The following is a 16,285-nucleotide window of genomic DNA, read 5'->3' on the forward strand; positions in this document are numbered from 1 at the left end:
AGGAAAAAATGCTTATCATTACTAATTAAGGTGCAAGTTTTTATGGGTTTTTGATTTTTAGCTATTGATGAGCTCATGACACCAGAAGAGAAAGCTAAGCTTTTTACTGCTATTGGATACAGTGACAGCTCCCATCGCCTTTCATTACCAAAGCAGGTAAGCAACTTCTTATGAGTATGGTTTAAAAAACAACAAAAAACCAAGCAGAAAACCAACCACACAAAAAAACCCCTTTCTGATGCATGCTAGCCTTAAGATAAGCAGTCGAATGTGTGTCGGTGCAAGTCAAATATGTTGAATGTACAAAGAATATTGATGGTAAGGAAATATTCAGAGAACACAAGAAGTGGCTAGTGTTTTCTTTGCCAGTGTTCTGCCTTGTGCACAACCCTAATCTGAACAGTAGATTTGCAACTTGGAAAAGAATAAAAAAAGCTTAACTGTACGTGAAAAAAGATTCCATGTTAGCTTTTTAAGTGCATCTATTTCTTGCTACCTGTTGTGGTGAAAACTAAATTAGTCTATAGTCGTCTTTTTTTTTTTTTTTTTGGGTGTTGGTTTTTTATTGGTTTTGTTTTTTAAAATCCAGAGTCAGTTTGATTCTGATAAATGAATAGTTGTTGTTTATATAAAAGGTGAGCATTAGTATGTGATTATTTTCTGTTTCACCCAACGTTTATAACTTTCAGGGGTGCTTTGTTTGGAAGGATCATGTTATGTTTCTATTAAAATGCTTATCCTAATGATTAATATTAGAAGATCTTAGTTGTACTACTTGTCTGCTACAAAAAGGAAGGCATAAAATTAAACATTTATGACAGACATTTTTTGGCTTGTTAAGCAAAGAAATAAAGGATAACACTTTACAGGTGTAGCATTCTTATAGGAAGAAAGAAAGGAAGCATACTTATAGGAAGAAAGCTAGAAAGTAGACAAGAAAATGTGTAATGGTAAGGTTTCTCTCAGTATTCTTTCTGAGAGTGCTGTTACATTGTTGTTTTAAATCTTTAACGTGACTGGTGGTTCTGCTTTTAAGTTGCTCATCAGTGATAGAAGCATTTTTACATTGAGACTATTTCCTTCAAGGAGGATGTTGTCTCTTTTCCCATCAGGCTTCCTTACTCCCAACCCAAAACCAACTTTCCAACCTTGTATATTTTTGTTAAATTTGATTATTATAAGCTTACATGGCCTCACAGAAGGAAGTTGAGTATTCCTTGAGTAGCAGCATGGAGGCCTGTACACTATTGTATGAACTTGTGTTCCTGTCAAGTTGAAAGGAGCAGAGCAGCAGCAAGCATCTTTTGCCAACAAAGAGGACACACAGCCCAAACAGTGCCCAGTACTGGTGCTTTTTTTTCTTCACTTTGTTTCATGCTTTCCTTGCTTACCTGTCTAGAAAAACTTCAATTTATAATTTGGACAAATGAAGTGTAAAGCTGCTTTCATCTCTCTCAGTACCCTGAAGAAAGGTGTGGGCTTCAAATTCAGATAAGAAATATTATTTGATTCTGAAGTTGCTGATTGGCACAGTCATAAAATGGCACATGTGTCAGGAAGCCAAACCCATTTCTTGGCAAGGTTTAGACATGACATTCAGCAGCAAGAACAAGAAAGGCATATATGCAGTGTCTTAAAAAATACAGTTATTTGATGGGGTTATGATTACTTTTTTTTAATTGATCTTGCTAGCTGTCTGGTGAGTGTTGTTTAGCCACATTTGCTTTCATGGTTTTAAAAAAAACAACCACCACCTTCCTTGAAGCCTGTGAATAGATGCAGACTCTATCTGCTCTGCATTTGTTGAAGTACACTATTTTATTTAAAAGTAGTGACTGAGAAGGGTTGAAAGCAAGTAACACTATGCTTCACTTATTGTATAGGGATATGGTTCTTACCTTAGTCGACTGGAGTAGCTTTAAGTACGTTGTTAGGTGTGTTGAAATTAGGAGTTCTGAAAAATTAATCACATCAAGATGACTAACTTAAATTTTCTCTGTCCTTTTTACTAGTACATTGCCCACGTTGTGACACTGAAGCTGTTAAGCACTTCTCTTACAATTAAAGAAGACAAGAATGCAGCAGAAACTCTTAAAGTACAGATAATTGATCTGAGTACCAAAATATCACAGCGCCCAGGAGCACAAGGCATTAAGTAATCAGATTGGTATTTTCTTTCTGTAAAAACATCTTCTTCAACACATGTTCCCTGCCCACCCCCCATTTTAAATCTTCTTTTGGATAGTGCATGATATTGTATATTGACTCTTAAATTTATGGGCATTCTGCAGCTTTGCACTCTGAAAAGTTAGTCATGTGATTTGGTCAGTAACATAGAATAGAATGAAGAAAGGAATACTGTTGTTAGTCTTCATAAACAATAAGCTCTTTCTTGAATCTAGATGTTGGAGTGCTGAATGTTACTTTTGGGAAGTGATACCTAAGCAGTGTGAAATGGTCAGGCTCACACAATCCAGCCAAGCTACTGCCTTGCTTGCTTCCTACAGAAATGAAAAACTGAGTCTGTGGGTAGGAGATTAACCAGCATGTTAGGAAGTGGAGTCCTTACAGTATTTTGAGAGGGCACACCAGAAATACTGAACACAAGTTACTGGATTATATAGTCCATGAATAAGAATTTCAGTGTCTGGTAAATGAGTCTGCACTTTTCATGCTTTCATTTGCAGCTCCTTCATTTTCTGACTTTATGCACAAGAGCACCAGCTCAGTTGCTGACTCTAGAAATACTTTTGCTAAAAAACATTTTTTGGAATACTAAAGGTGCAGCCTGAATGCTGCACAAAACTAAAAAGAGCTTTAAGGATATTTTACATAAATGCATGCCATGTAATTTAGTTAGCAAGACAGAAACAGTAGAACAGATACTTCTGTTGATTTTAAGTTTCTGGAAAAACACAATTAAGTTTTCTTGGTGGAGTTAGGCTTGTGATGCTGATTATGCCCAAGCCACATTGCCTCCCTAAGTCAGAAATTCCAATGGTGGAGACCCAGGACCCAAAAATCAGTTTTGTATCTATTAGGTACTTACAAGGACAAAGGAAGTTTGTGTAGTTTGGTTGTGTTCACATGGCTTTCTTTTAGAGGCATTTTTCTACTGAATCCACTTAACAGTGTTGTCAGAGACTGTCAGTAAGGAATACCCATTTGAACCAAAACAAGTCCGTAACTGTTTTTGAAATCAGTATGTCATAGTTAACATTCCTACTCTTTCACCTGTAGCATAACTATTCTGCCTTTCTTTTCTCTTGCAACTGATTCTCTTAATAAACATGAGCTGAAAGTTATATTCAGTCTGCTGTGCAGATAATGGAAGGTAAAAAGAAAATATCACTCTCAGGTTGATTTGAACAATTTGCCTCTTATTTATTTTTCCGACTTCTTCTTAATATAATAATTTCTTAACCATGTGGTATGTTAGTTCTGTGAAGCTAGTCAGGTTTGGCTTTATCAAAGGCTTTCTCATCTTGCTTGTCTTTCCTAGATGGAACTGTGTTCTGTGTTCTAATTAAGTATATTTAACTATTCATCATCTTTAGAGTTGAAGCAAAGCTCGAAAACTGGTACGTTACAGGCCTGAGACAAGAAAACACGGTACCATCTCTTGTGGCTTCCATAGGAGATAGCAAGTCTTCTCTACTTCAGATAGAGTTTAATATTAACCCAGAGGATAGTACTGCTGACCAGAGCCTCACTATTGAATCACAGCCTGTGGAAATAAAATATGATGCAGTGAGTAGTAATCAGAACTCTTAACCGTTCTTCTGATCCGCTTTTCTCTGCCCTATTCTGTTTGCTCTGTCCAGATCTATTTTTGAGTCTTTACAGAGTGACTTGTGTATTGGTAATTCTTGTCTTCTCTTTTTTTTTGAAAAGAGAACAATAAATGCAATGGTAGAATTCTTTCAGACAAGTAAGGGCATGGATCTTGAAAGATTAACATCAGCCACATTAATGAAGCTGGAAGAAATCAAGGAAAGAACTGCTACAGGTAAGGTAATAGCAGATCTCACCTGAGGTGAACCCTTGAATGTCTTGAAATGTTTCCATATTATTTTCTAAACACATTTTGTATGTTTTGATTACTGGCCAACTTGTACGATTGGCTTTTTTCCTTGAGTTTTTGACTTGGAGCTTTAGTGGGTGTTTTGTGGGAAGGAGCGTTGGGTTCAGTAAGAAATCAGTAGAATATTAGAAAAGTAAGTCTTTGCTCAAGTTGTGTTACCTTTCAGGTAAATAGCATCCCTCTGTATGTTGACTGGCACAAATGTTACACTTCTGAATAGCATTTCGCTTTTAATGTCACTTTTTATTTTAAGGATTAGCTCATATTATTGAAATGAGGAAAGTCCTTGACTTGAAGATTTATCTGAAACCTTCCTACCTTGTGGTTCCACAGACGGGTTTCTACCATGAAAAATCAGATTTGCTAATTTTGGACTTCGGTACATTTCAGGTATATACATGACCTCTCTTATAAGCTCAGAGGAAAAAATATTCTTTTCTCTTAACTTAGCTGTCATTTAAACCTATCTTGTTTTCAGAAGGCAAAGATGGATCATCTGTGTGAATGTGTTTTTAATGTACTGTATTTCTTACCAAACAAATATGGGTCAGTTTTGATCAATGTTCAGAGCTGTTGTCTGTGACATACTTTACTAGTAAATCTCCCTAGGAAACATTTTCATTTTGTAATCATGATTGTAGTAGCTTATTTGATGTCTTTCATTTCTTCAGCAAAGCACATGAACTTTTGTTTCTCCTTTTGTAAATTGATAATATTTTATTAATAATAAAAGAATATAATTTTTCTCTTGGAATTTGAGAGTTGATTCACTTGTTCCTATAAAATTGAAATATTACTGTAATTTAATTTGGTTTTACCTGACTAAGTTTAGTTTTACTAATTAAGATTTAGTTTTTACTCCAGCAGTGAACTTGTAAACTAATATAAAGTTTTTTTGCATGACTTGAATTAAATGGTTTGATAGAAGTAACAAATAATGCCTACTAACTCTTGGTAACTGAAATGTGAAATGAATTATTTCTTATCTCTAAGAGTTCAAATGTCCATCATAAACTCCTATGAATAATCTTCTTTATCGTCACTAGAATTAATAGCATGTGTATGTAAGTTTTAGACTTAACTTTATCTTGTCCTTTACATGTTCAGCTGAACAGCATAAATCAAGTCAGTAGCCAAGCTTCTAGCTTTTCATCTTTAGAAGAAATTATGGACAAAGCTTATGACAAGTTTGATGTGGAAATAAAAAATGTGCAACTTCTTTTTGGAAGAAAAGGTAACAAAACAACATAGTTGCTGTTTATTCAAAAAATTGGTGATGGTTACATACCTGTAATAAATACGTTCTTTAAAGAAAAAAGGCAAACCAAAGCCAATAGTTAACTAAAAGATAGAGTATAACACACGTCTGTTATTAAACTGTGGAAAAAAATAGTTTCTTTTTAAACAGCTGCTTGCTTTTTGTTTGGACTTACATATTGCTTCTTTACTTTGATGCTAGCAAGCAACATAAATGCATAGAACTATTACGTTTTCCATCATGTGCAGGAAAATACAGCTAAAATTGGCCTTAATACTTCATTTGGGCTTAAGTAAGCTTTTAAAATAATTTGTCCAAATTGTTCTAGGTTTCTCTAGTTTGTGAGGGGGTTCTTTTTGTTCTCCTAGTCATGACATTTGATTACTTTAATAATAGCTTAATTAGAGCAACTAACTGGTGATGCTTTTATCTATTATTTGCTGAACATTTGCAGGTGAAGACTGGAAGAAGGCTCGTTTTCAACATCCATCAACTTTGCACATATTACAGCCTATGGATATTCATGTACAGTTGGCAAAGTCGATGGTGGAAAGAGATACCAGGATGCCAAAGTAATTTGTTATATGTTGAAAGGACTTCTTTTTCATTACTGTGTACTTACAGAAAACCGTATTTTCCCCACAGATTGTTACACTTTGTAATTTGAAGGTATTAACATAAGAAATAAAGTAGCTTACTACTTTTCATGAAACTTGTTTTGGCCAGGAGTTCCCTGGGTACCTCCACTGGTTACCAACTATACTGCTTAAACTGAATCCAAGACCTGTTTTTAATGCAGAATCACTAGCTTTACTGTGATGTGATCTTTACATATGAGTGTAGATATTGGTAAGATTTAAATCACAAATTGTTATGTACTCTTTTGTCTTGGAGTTTATTCCTCCTTTTTTTAATTTTATTTTTTTTATAAGGTTTAAAGTGTCAGGAGGACTTCCTTTGGTGCATGTCAGACTCTCTGACCAGAAAATCAAGGCAATTTTTGATCTGATTGATAGCATTCCATTGCCTCAGAAGTCGTCTGTGTCAATTCCAAGCACAAAGGTAAGCTGATTATAAGAAAACTGAAATAAAAAACAATGACACCACTGAAGCAGTCATTGTACATGTGAATTCTGCTAATGTCTGTGGTCTTTTTCACTTGAAATAAGTGATCTGTTGTCAGCTGAGTTAGGCAAAGTGTCTTCATTATGGCTTATCATCAGAACATGCTGACCTTACTCAAATGTGTCTAGCTTAGCCTGTGTCATTATCCTCCTGGTTTCAATGTAAGTATTGCCAAAACCGAATTTTCTAAGTCATATGGGAGAGGCGAGGTAAAATGTGCATTCATCAGTGGAAAGTATGACTGAACATACCAAGTTATACAAACTTTAAAATAGTGTTGGGGTTTTTTTGCATTTTTTTCTTTTTCCCCCTCCCTCTAGGTACTGGCTATTCCCACAATTCCTGTTGTTAGTAAAGGATTACTTGATACACCCCAGTTGTTAGCAGAAATAATTTCAGGTAAGAAGCTACAGATATGCATTTGTAAAAGTAGAAGGGCATAACTTACAGAATAGCTAACATTCAGGCTGCTATTGATCTTAAAACATGTTATCAGGACAATAGGGATGAGTATGATCATTTCTAACTTGAAGCACATAAGAAGATTTGATGAAGCTGCTGATGTTACTTCAGAATAATGAACTTGCTTTTTCAAAAAAGCAAAACCAGTTGTTTTTGTTAATTAATATTTTGCATAAGTAAACTCTTAAAATGTAAATGAGCTCTTAATAACTGTATTAGGATGTCATTAGCAAACCAATTTAATTATTCAGATGCCATGAGACATCTTTTTAGGAGGGAGTATTGAGGAACCTGTTATTTCAGTATTAACTTAAATCAAAAAACAGTTATAGCTAAATACTGATTTGCTGCTGCTGCCACTTCAGAACCCATAATTTGGGGTGGGCATATAAGAAAGGTGAGTGACGTGTCTGGAGGATGTATACACTTGCATTACGCAGCCGATGTGTGGTGAAAATAGATGGTTACAAACATCACGTGTACTGTCCTGAGTGTTTTGCATTAGCAAAACTCTTCTTTTACTGAAAGTGTAGAACTAGAATAACAAATGGTGCATTACTGTATTGACACTGTGGATTTGAGCATTTATGTCCGTGTTTCTTCAAGAAAAGAGCTTTTCTCTAGTGGAACCTGGTAACGTTTCCTGGGGCTTACATTATAACTGATTTTCCTTATATATGTTCTTGAATATCTAATGATACAGCCAAACTCCAGTGCTTACCTTGGTAGAGTTTTGTTTTTCTTTGCTTTGGGTCCAATGGGTGAGAAAGTATAGATCTAAGAAGTATACTTCTGTTAGATTAGGTTTAAACTGCTCATACAGTTTAAAATCCCGTTGGAATGGGAAAGAGAGGGTAGGATATTTACTCCTGTTTCTGGAAGAAGTGTACTAAGGAGGAAGTCACTTCTGTTCCGTAGACTCTGAAGAAGAATATTTTGATTTTGAGGAAAGTTCTGAACCAACTGACAGGTCTCTAATTAAAGGAGGAGAAATAAGAAATAAGGAGCCTGCTAAAGAGGAACTGACAGATCTTCAGTTGAAGTTTGAAATTAAAGAGGTATGTCTCTAATTCTATTTTTATTTTATACATAAAGACTATTCAAGAAAATTTCCAATATTGTATTACCACTGTTCACCAGATTTACTGGATGCAAAAACATAGCCACCAAACGAGAAAATACACATGTATGTACATACATATTTCTGTGTATGAGTCGTGTATGATATGTATATGAAGGTTCTTTTAGACATGGTATGTATATAAAAAACACATACACGTACTTTATCTGTGTGTATGTATAAAAAAAAAAGTCAGTGAAAAAGCCCTTTACTTGAGTATTTTTGCTCGAAATTAATACTACTAAGTCATAATATGGGGGTAGGGGATGGGAAATTTGCACTGGAAGAACAAAGTAAATACCTGGGCATGTCACTTCAGAGAGTAAATCCTGAAACATTTCCATGATATTTATATCTCATCATCAAACAATCTTTTTTTCTGTTTTTACACTTTAACACAGTAATAAAAATAATACTTCCAGTAAAGCAGGCAAGGCATTAATTTTGTGCTTTTTTCATTGGTGTTTTGATTGGTGAGGATGCTACATGTGAAAAGATGGTATAACTGTGTATTTCTTGCTCATGCAGGTTTTAGTAGAACTCACCAGGCAAAAGAAAACTGAGGAAGTGGTACTTGTATTTGATGTAATGCATCTTGGGACAGAAGCTACTGTCAAAACCTATCATTTAGCAGCTGTATCTTATTTAAAGAAAATAAACTTGGATTACTATGAAATTGGAGGTAATAAGCAGTGGAAGAGAAGTATGGGGGGATGGTGTGTGTGTATATCAGTTAGCCTGAAACTGGCTGTCCTGTCTCTTGTGCTCACTGAAATCCAGATGTTGCTCTAGTTTTCCAGTTACAATACTTGGTATGCAAATGTTCGTTGGCTGTGCTTGTTCCATTAGCACAGTTGATGAGGTCTGGACGCCCACCGTAATGCTTATTAGATAAATAAATAGCTTAGTACTCCACCTTTGGATGGAGAAGAGGTGCAGACTCGCCATTTTGGACTTAGTGGAGAGAAAGCAGTGATTCATATTTGGTGGTGCAACGTATTTTAATAAATGGTATTGAAAGTTAATCCCTATCTTCAAGGCACAAGTTCTTTGGTCCTTTTGAAAGGACAGAAATTACTCTAATTCTTGTGTATTTCCTGTGGTATGTTACAGGTAAAAAAGCACCCATTCATCTAATTAGTTCTTCAGATAAACCTGGATTAGACCTTCTGAAGGTGGAATATATCAAGGTATACATAAAGCTTTTAAAATGTATTGTTAAAGTTCTTTTATGTATTATAAAGGCTTAAACCTACTATTCAGAGCTAGTGGATTGTTTTGTATCTTCTGAAGAGCACAGTGACTGTTTGGAATTTAGTATTAACCTTCATGTGAATCATTATTTTCAGGCTGACAGAAATGGGCCACACTTCCAGACAACATTTGACAACACTGAACAGATGATTCAAGTGAGTGCTTGCAGATTTTATTGCTTTTTTTGTTTGTTTGCTTGATTAGAAGAGAAGAATCAATAAGGGGTTTTCAGCTTTCCTGTCGTGTGCCCCCCCCCCCCCCCCCCCCCCGCAGCCTTGCAGTAAGGAGAATTAAAGAGTTAAAATGTATTTCAAAGTTTTTATATGATTTAATGTAAAAGCAATAAGTTAGTCTGTTTCTTGACTATGATGAAAAACTGTTTAGGGTAGCTCATGTGGATAAAATGCACACTAATGTAAGAATACATCTCATGCATATGAGATCATGAAGTTCCAATGCCCAGTATGGGAAAATGTAGCAGGGTCTAGAATTCTTTCTTTTTCCTGTCAAATAATGAGCACCACATAATCAGCACTCTGGCTAAATTTAGTAAGAAGTCTAAATCCATTTTTGAGTGTTGGTTTGCTTGGGTTTTTTTGGTGTGGGTTGGTTTGTTTTTTGTTTTTTTGTTTCACGGATGGGCAGTGGGGAGCACGGTCTTATTCTTCACTCCAAAATATGATTCAGGAGCTTCCTGCAATACTGCATTTTCCTCTCCATCACTTCTGTTGTCAAGTCTAGAATGACAATTTAATCTCTTAAAAAATTATTACAATATAGGGAAACATTTTCAGGCAGCAAGTACCTAACTTCTTAAGTTCTGACTGCTGTATTAATGGTGAATTTTTGAGTCAGATTTCAATCTAGGGAAAACAGTGTCTTGAGGAATTCTGGAAGAAACTACAGAGTCAGTTTTCTTTGATAGGTACTTTCCCGCCTTTATAATTTTATGGCATTATTTTGCCTGCTGTTTTTTTGGTGTGAAAACTGAAATACTACACTTGCCATCTAATAGTTTTAGAGTATCTGTAGTTTTCATCTGGGAAGTCTAGTTAATACTGGAATCTTTTTGCCAAGAAAAAGTGCCTGAAGCCACAGCAGGGTGGATGACAGTTCTGCTACTCCGATGCTAGTGAGGTTGCTATACAGTGAGTTGACTGCCTTCATGCAATGGTATCGCACAGATGTTAAGAGAACTCAACTTCCTGTACATCGTGAGGTGTTGCCTTGCAACTCTCAGTGGGACTTCTGTGTCTGCAAGTATTGCATTTGGGCTCTTTTTCCAATTCCAAGCCCATTCAAGTGGGTAACTTTTTTACTAAACTGGATGTCAGGCATTTACTCACCTTTTGGACTCCCTTAGTGGCTATGTTGGGAAACACCTTTATACTCTGTATCTACGTGGCAGACACCTGCCACCTATCTGTTCATGTAGTGCTGTGTTACTGCAAGAGAATTCAAGATGAGTCTGTTTGACAGACCATACAGCTTGAGAAGACTGAATCCAGGTTTAGGTTGGACTATGTTACTCCAGGTGTGTATCTCAGTCATCTAATGAAGTTCTCCACTTACTTACTGCAGTTTTCCACTATAAGTGTTTTACTCATTTAATACTTCTAAATTAATTTTGTATCACTTCGCTTTTGTACTGAGGAGGTTGTAGTTAACAGCTGCACTGTTGAGTTATTATTAGGTTTTCTTATTTTTAAGCTTACCACTTTTCTGCTTTACAGAAAGCTTTTTTTCTTTATGATCTGTTGTTGGTAACACATGCGGCTTTTCTGTTTTAAGGAAAATAACGTAATAAATCTAAAAAATAATCTAAGAATAATAATCTAGTTATTATATTCCATTGGATGCTTTTGCACCTCAGCCCAGCGCTTGTACTTGTACATGTTAGTTTCTTTGTCATATGGAGTCTTATGTTCTCAACAGGTAGTGTTTTCGTCATTGAACCTTCTACTGCATACAGAGGCCCTTATGTCTTCTGTCAGTTTTTTGACAGCTGTTAGTCCATCAGGCAATGGAAGTAGTGGAGACACACCAAATAAAGATGAAAAGCAAGAAGATGAAACTAGACTGAAGAAAGGTACAGTTGTATTTGACAAAATGGTGGTTCTGAAAGGAAGTGTTACATGCTGACAAAATGATCAAATCCAGAGAAACAGGATAAGCTTTGTAGTGTGGGGTGAAGATCGAAAGTCATGTGACTGTGGCTTGCCAGGCTGGAGGACTCATTTCAAAAAACCAGTAAATGAAACTGGTTCTGGTCATAAATAGTGTCTTCAGGTGATATTTCTATTCTTGTTTCATTGCCATTTCACAAATACACTTGAATTTGAGTAAATGAGATTTCTGTGAGCTTAGAGGACTCAAACAGCAGCATGATCTTATTGTGAATAGTAAAATAAAGGAGATGTATTATTTGGATTATGTGATGTTACTGACTGAGGCGATCTAAATATACTTTCAAAGAAGTAGTAGAGTTGTTTGCTAGCCTAATTAAAATCCTGCTGTTGGTATAGCACTGAAACAAAATCTGAATTTATACCAAAATATACTCAGAGGGGAGCAACTGCAGTGTCCTTAATACAAAGTGCAAAACTCAAGCATCAGGTATGCTGGAAATGAGGTGCCTGGTGAAGAGTGTTCAGAACCACATAAAATTTCAATTGTCTTGGGTTTGAATCTGCAGGCTGAAAAAGAAGGTGCTGGTGTATGTGGTGTAACAAAGACAGTAAATGTTTAAGCTCTTGGATTAATACTTTGCTGCTCTTTCTTAGTGAAGGTGCACACCATCAGTGAAGTCTGATGGCTTCTGGTCTTCCCCCAGAGATAATTTTTGACACTTGTGCATGACTTTGCCTTATTTTTCCCAGTCTTAACACTTGGTTTCATAAAACCTGGATGTTGGCTGCCTGAAACAGGCTTCCAAGGTTTGCCATTTCTTACAAGCTTTAAGAGAAAAATTCTTACCTTAGGATCTTGGAATAGGAAATATTGGATAACCTGAAAAAGCCACTACTGTGAACCTATTTGAGTTACTGCTTTGATGTTACAAATAAGTAGACTCTGCATTTTACTTCCTTTGAACCCCACAATTACCCTTCATTTAAAAAAAGTAAAGTTGTTCCAATAGAGAATCATTGCTAAATGGGAATAATATCAGTCATAGTATTACAAACAGATGCTGACATGTTTTGTCAGTAGAGTTGCCTTCAGAGGAAGGCTTGTTGCTCTAAGATGGGATGTTACAGACTTGGTGATGAAAGAAACTATAGGGAACAAAACTAAGTCATCTGAATGCCAAAAAAACCCCCAAAGCCTAGACCAAAACAACCCGCAAATACTCTCAGGAGTTTAAGTGAAAGTACCTTGTAAATCACTCCCTCTCTCATTTCTAGTGGCTAGACCTTCCAAGGATAAGGATGTCTTTGACTTCAAGTTTTTTGCCAAACTGGATGCCTTCTGTTTAAATATTTGTGATGAAAAGAAGAATATTGCAGAGATCAAGATACAAGGTATCAAATTGTTTGTTAGTAGCAACTGATCTAGTAGCTTAGTTTTAAAGCAACTGCTAATAATTGGACTAAAAGAGATGTAAGGTATATATTTTCAGTATCTGACTTTTTTTAAAAAATTATCTGTATAAATGTGGCTTGTGGTATTGTTTTCAAAGTCAGTCTTCTAGTCTGTCATAATGTTTTGGCCTCCGGCTAGAAAAGCATAATACATTATTCTTCAGGTAATTAGGCTGATGTTTTGAAGGAGCTTGTTTATGGGTGGGTTTTCATGTTACGCTATTTTTCTGCTATACATGAATTATTTAGGATTAAAAAATCCCTTAAAAATATTTTCTTTGCTTTTGAAGTCTTAGGGTTTGTTTGACTTTCTTGTTTTGGTTTCATTTTCTTGATTCTTTTTTTAACCCCCAGAGGGGCTATCAATAATTCTGTGTGAGAGAGAGGCAGGGGAGGAATTTTCACTTCCAAGTTTGGCTATAGCTGCCAAAACTCCCTTTTGGTGTGAATATTGAAGAATGTGTGATATGCCAGAATATGTATTACAGTTCATAAAAAGTCTTTCACTTGTGCCCATCTCTAAATCATACGATGTATTCACACAAAGTGTTGTATTCAAATATAGTATGGTAACATCTTCTGTGACAGAAAATCTCAATAAACTAACTCAGCTTGGTTATTAGGAGATGGATTAATGTTAGAATATTTTTCTGTGAATACTAGCTCACTTCTTTCTAGAGATGATTGATATTGAGACAGTGTCTGGATTAGAAATTTTTATATTTCATTTTGTTCGAAGCAGTAGTATGGTCACATTCTCAAAGCTTAATAACAGACGGCACAGTGTACAGACTTGGATTTGAACTCTAGACAATATACTTGCCTTCTGTGTCTGGTAAGATACAAGAAGTATCTATTTCCAGAACTTACAGTACTTTTTTATTTTGGAGAGGTTATGGTAGTTGGGGAACTACTTCTAATTATTCTCGTTTGGATACAGGGAGACAAAAATGCCTTGGATTGAATAGAGCTCTACGTACAGTCCTTTTAGCAAGGGAAATGGTAACTGACTTTGTTTCGAAACAGAGGAGAAAACCAAGTGTGTTTGTTTATTTTTTTTGGTGTTTTTTCTAAAATCTTTGTTGAATTTAGCAAGCTACTAATAAAATAATTGTTGCAATGTATAATTTCTGTAACTGATCTCATCTCCCCTAACGGTGCTGTGTGGCCCTACCCTGAAAATGAGTTTTACCTCCATTACACAATACTACTGTTTCTCTCTTTATGCTTTACAGGTCTTGACTCATCTCTTCTCCTTCAGCCGAGTCACACTGTATTCTTTGCCCGACTTAAAGACATAGTTGTCACCGATGTTGATTCAAGGACCCTTCATAAAAAAGTACTAAACTACAAGATTTTAAGTTTTACTTGATTCTTGGTTTTTTTTGTGTGTAGAAGTGAAATGTAATACATGCTATTTCACTTGTTTTAAAATATTTGATTTGTCATGTATACCTCCTTTTCTAACAAGACACATGGTAAAGCATAGTTTTCATATTAGAAGAATAGATGTCTGAAAATTTTTAAAAAAATAATAGTCTAACTTGTACATCTGATAGGCTGATGATATGTTTAGTCCTTCTTTATATTAAGTACCTTTTTAGAAGCTGCTGATGGCTGGTAGGTACTGTTTCTTTCTTTCTAGGCTGTGTCTATAGTTGGAGATGAAGTTTTCAGTTTCAATCTGGCATTAGATCCATATGCTACTGAGGGAGAAGCCTACGCTGACATGTCAAAAGTGGATGGTACCGTATCTTTGAAAGTAGGCTGCATTCAGATAGTATACCTCCACAAATTTCTCATGTCTCTTCTGGTGAGTCTTTTTTTCCCTTTTTATGTTTCTGCTGTATTCTCAAATTAGCCTTCTTTGTGTCCTCAGTACAAGTGGTAACTTAAGCTTCTGAAAGAGAAATGATAAGCTTATTTGTGTGTACTATTAAAAAAGACTTTCAGTAAGCTTGAACTAGTTTGAGTTTCAAAAAACTAAGATAATGTAGGTGGGTCACTTCCCACCCTCTGCTTTCAAAATAGGGAAAAGCTTGATGCTATTAAGGTGTTTTGGGGTGTTTGTGTTCACTGCTTTCTCCACCCTGGCAAAAACCTGAGTTCATTGCAAACATATCTGAGCTAATGTTAGAGGCAAAACTTTCTGCAAGGTTAGATGCTATGACAGCTGCAAATTAATCACTGTAAATATTTATACCTTCATCAGATATTCTCATGTTGTCTTTTTCAATAAAGCGCTAGTGGGCTTTCTGTCATTTAGTACTGGCTTTAATAAGAATTAGTATTCAGTGGGGGCAAAGAGGGGCTCTAAAAACATGTCTCCAGAAGCTAATGAGGTGAAGGAATTTGTAGCTAATAAGTAAGAAAAGGTAGAAACGGGTTTAAAATGAGTGGATTGTACTGGTTAATACATTTTTGACCCTCTATAAGAGGTCATGACAGAAGGTACATATTTGTCTTTCCCCAGGGAAAATTCAACACAGTAGGAAGCATAATTGGTGGTTGATGTTGCTTGTGGTTGATGATGTAAAATGAAAGTAATTTAGATTAAACAACTGTTTACAAGCATTTCTACTTTTTGTTCAACTGCTTGTTCTAGACCTTCTTGAACAACTTTCAGACAGCTAAGGAGGCACTGAGTGCTGCTACAGTCCAAGCTGCAGAAAAGGCTGCTACCAGTGTAAAAGACCTGGCTCAAAGGAGTTTTCGACTTTCAATGGACATTAACTTGAAAGCACCAGTTATAGTCATTCCTCAGTCCTCAGTTTCCCCCAATGCTATAGTAATAGATCTTGGCTTGATTAAGGTTCAGAACCAGTTTAGTTTGGTGTCTCCAGAAGGCAGTTCGCTCCCGCCAGTCATTGACAAAATGGATGTGCAGCTGACGAAGCTGAAACTGTCCAGGTAAAGTGCACTTTACTAAGTAATGCCTTGGCTAGCTGGTAATATTAATACTTCATAGGATATTAATCTACGTACTTGGAAACCATGGTCTGTGACAATGTCAAATATGTGGTGTTAAAATAATGTGGTCTTAAGGGCAAAAAATTTGGTAGTAAAATAATACGCTGTTCTGCTTGGGAAGCCATTTAAGCCTAAAGAGAGATGAGATTTGAGATTTTATGATGTTCCTTTGCAAATGTACTTAACTTCTAACTTGCCTACTATGTGTGGTGTGAGGGTTTTTGTTTTCTTCCTTCTGTTCTAAGGACCACTATGGAGACAGGTTTGTCACATCCAGACATTCAAATACTTCGTCCTATTAATTTAAGCCTGTCTATGAAACGAAATCTGTCTGCAACTTGGTTTCACAAATTGCCAGTATTGGAGATCACGGGGAGTCTGGATACAATGAATGTAAGTCTTGTGAAAAGAACATGGTGAGAATCTCGTGA

The 16,285-nt window shown here is 35.9% G+C and overlaps 1 protein-coding gene across 3 annotated transcripts in view; it reads left to right on the top strand.

Moving 5' to 3' along the window:
- The window catches only part of VPS13C (vacuolar protein sorting 13 homolog C), a 97,062-nt gene that overhangs the window by 24,548 nt on the left and 56,229 nt on the right, over positions 1–16,285 (top strand). For all 3 annotated transcript variants that reach the window (XM_080395546.1, XM_080395547.1, XM_080395548.1), the window contains 19 exons: positions 62–156; positions 2,013–2,155; positions 3,558–3,750; positions 3,895–4,009; positions 4,338–4,474; positions 5,192–5,318; positions 5,797–5,914; positions 6,275–6,404; positions 6,788–6,866; positions 7,848–7,987; positions 8,578–8,731; positions 9,163–9,239; positions 9,399–9,458; positions 11,239–11,392; positions 12,708–12,824; positions 14,120–14,223; positions 14,530–14,697; positions 15,490–15,794; positions 16,100–16,247. In XM_080395546.1, coding sequence (XP_080251672.1) covers positions 62–156; positions 2,013–2,155; positions 3,558–3,750; positions 3,895–4,009; positions 4,338–4,474; positions 5,192–5,318; positions 5,797–5,914; positions 6,275–6,404; positions 6,788–6,866; positions 7,848–7,987; positions 8,578–8,731; positions 9,163–9,239; positions 9,399–9,458; positions 11,239–11,392; positions 12,708–12,824; positions 14,120–14,223; positions 14,530–14,697; positions 15,490–15,794; positions 16,100–16,247 — 2,564 coding nt within the window. The remainder of the gene's footprint in view (positions 1–61; positions 157–2,012; positions 2,156–3,557; positions 3,751–3,894; positions 4,010–4,337; positions 4,475–5,191; positions 5,319–5,796; positions 5,915–6,274; positions 6,405–6,787; positions 6,867–7,847; positions 7,988–8,577; positions 8,732–9,162; positions 9,240–9,398; positions 9,459–11,238; positions 11,393–12,707; positions 12,825–14,119; positions 14,224–14,529; positions 14,698–15,489; positions 15,795–16,099; positions 16,248–16,285) is intronic.

The sequence above is a fragment of the Falco punctatus genome (genome assembly GCF_963210335.1).
Source record: "Falco punctatus genome assembly, chromosome: 7".
NCBI lineage: Eukaryota > Metazoa > Chordata > Aves > Falconiformes > Falconidae > Falco > Falco punctatus.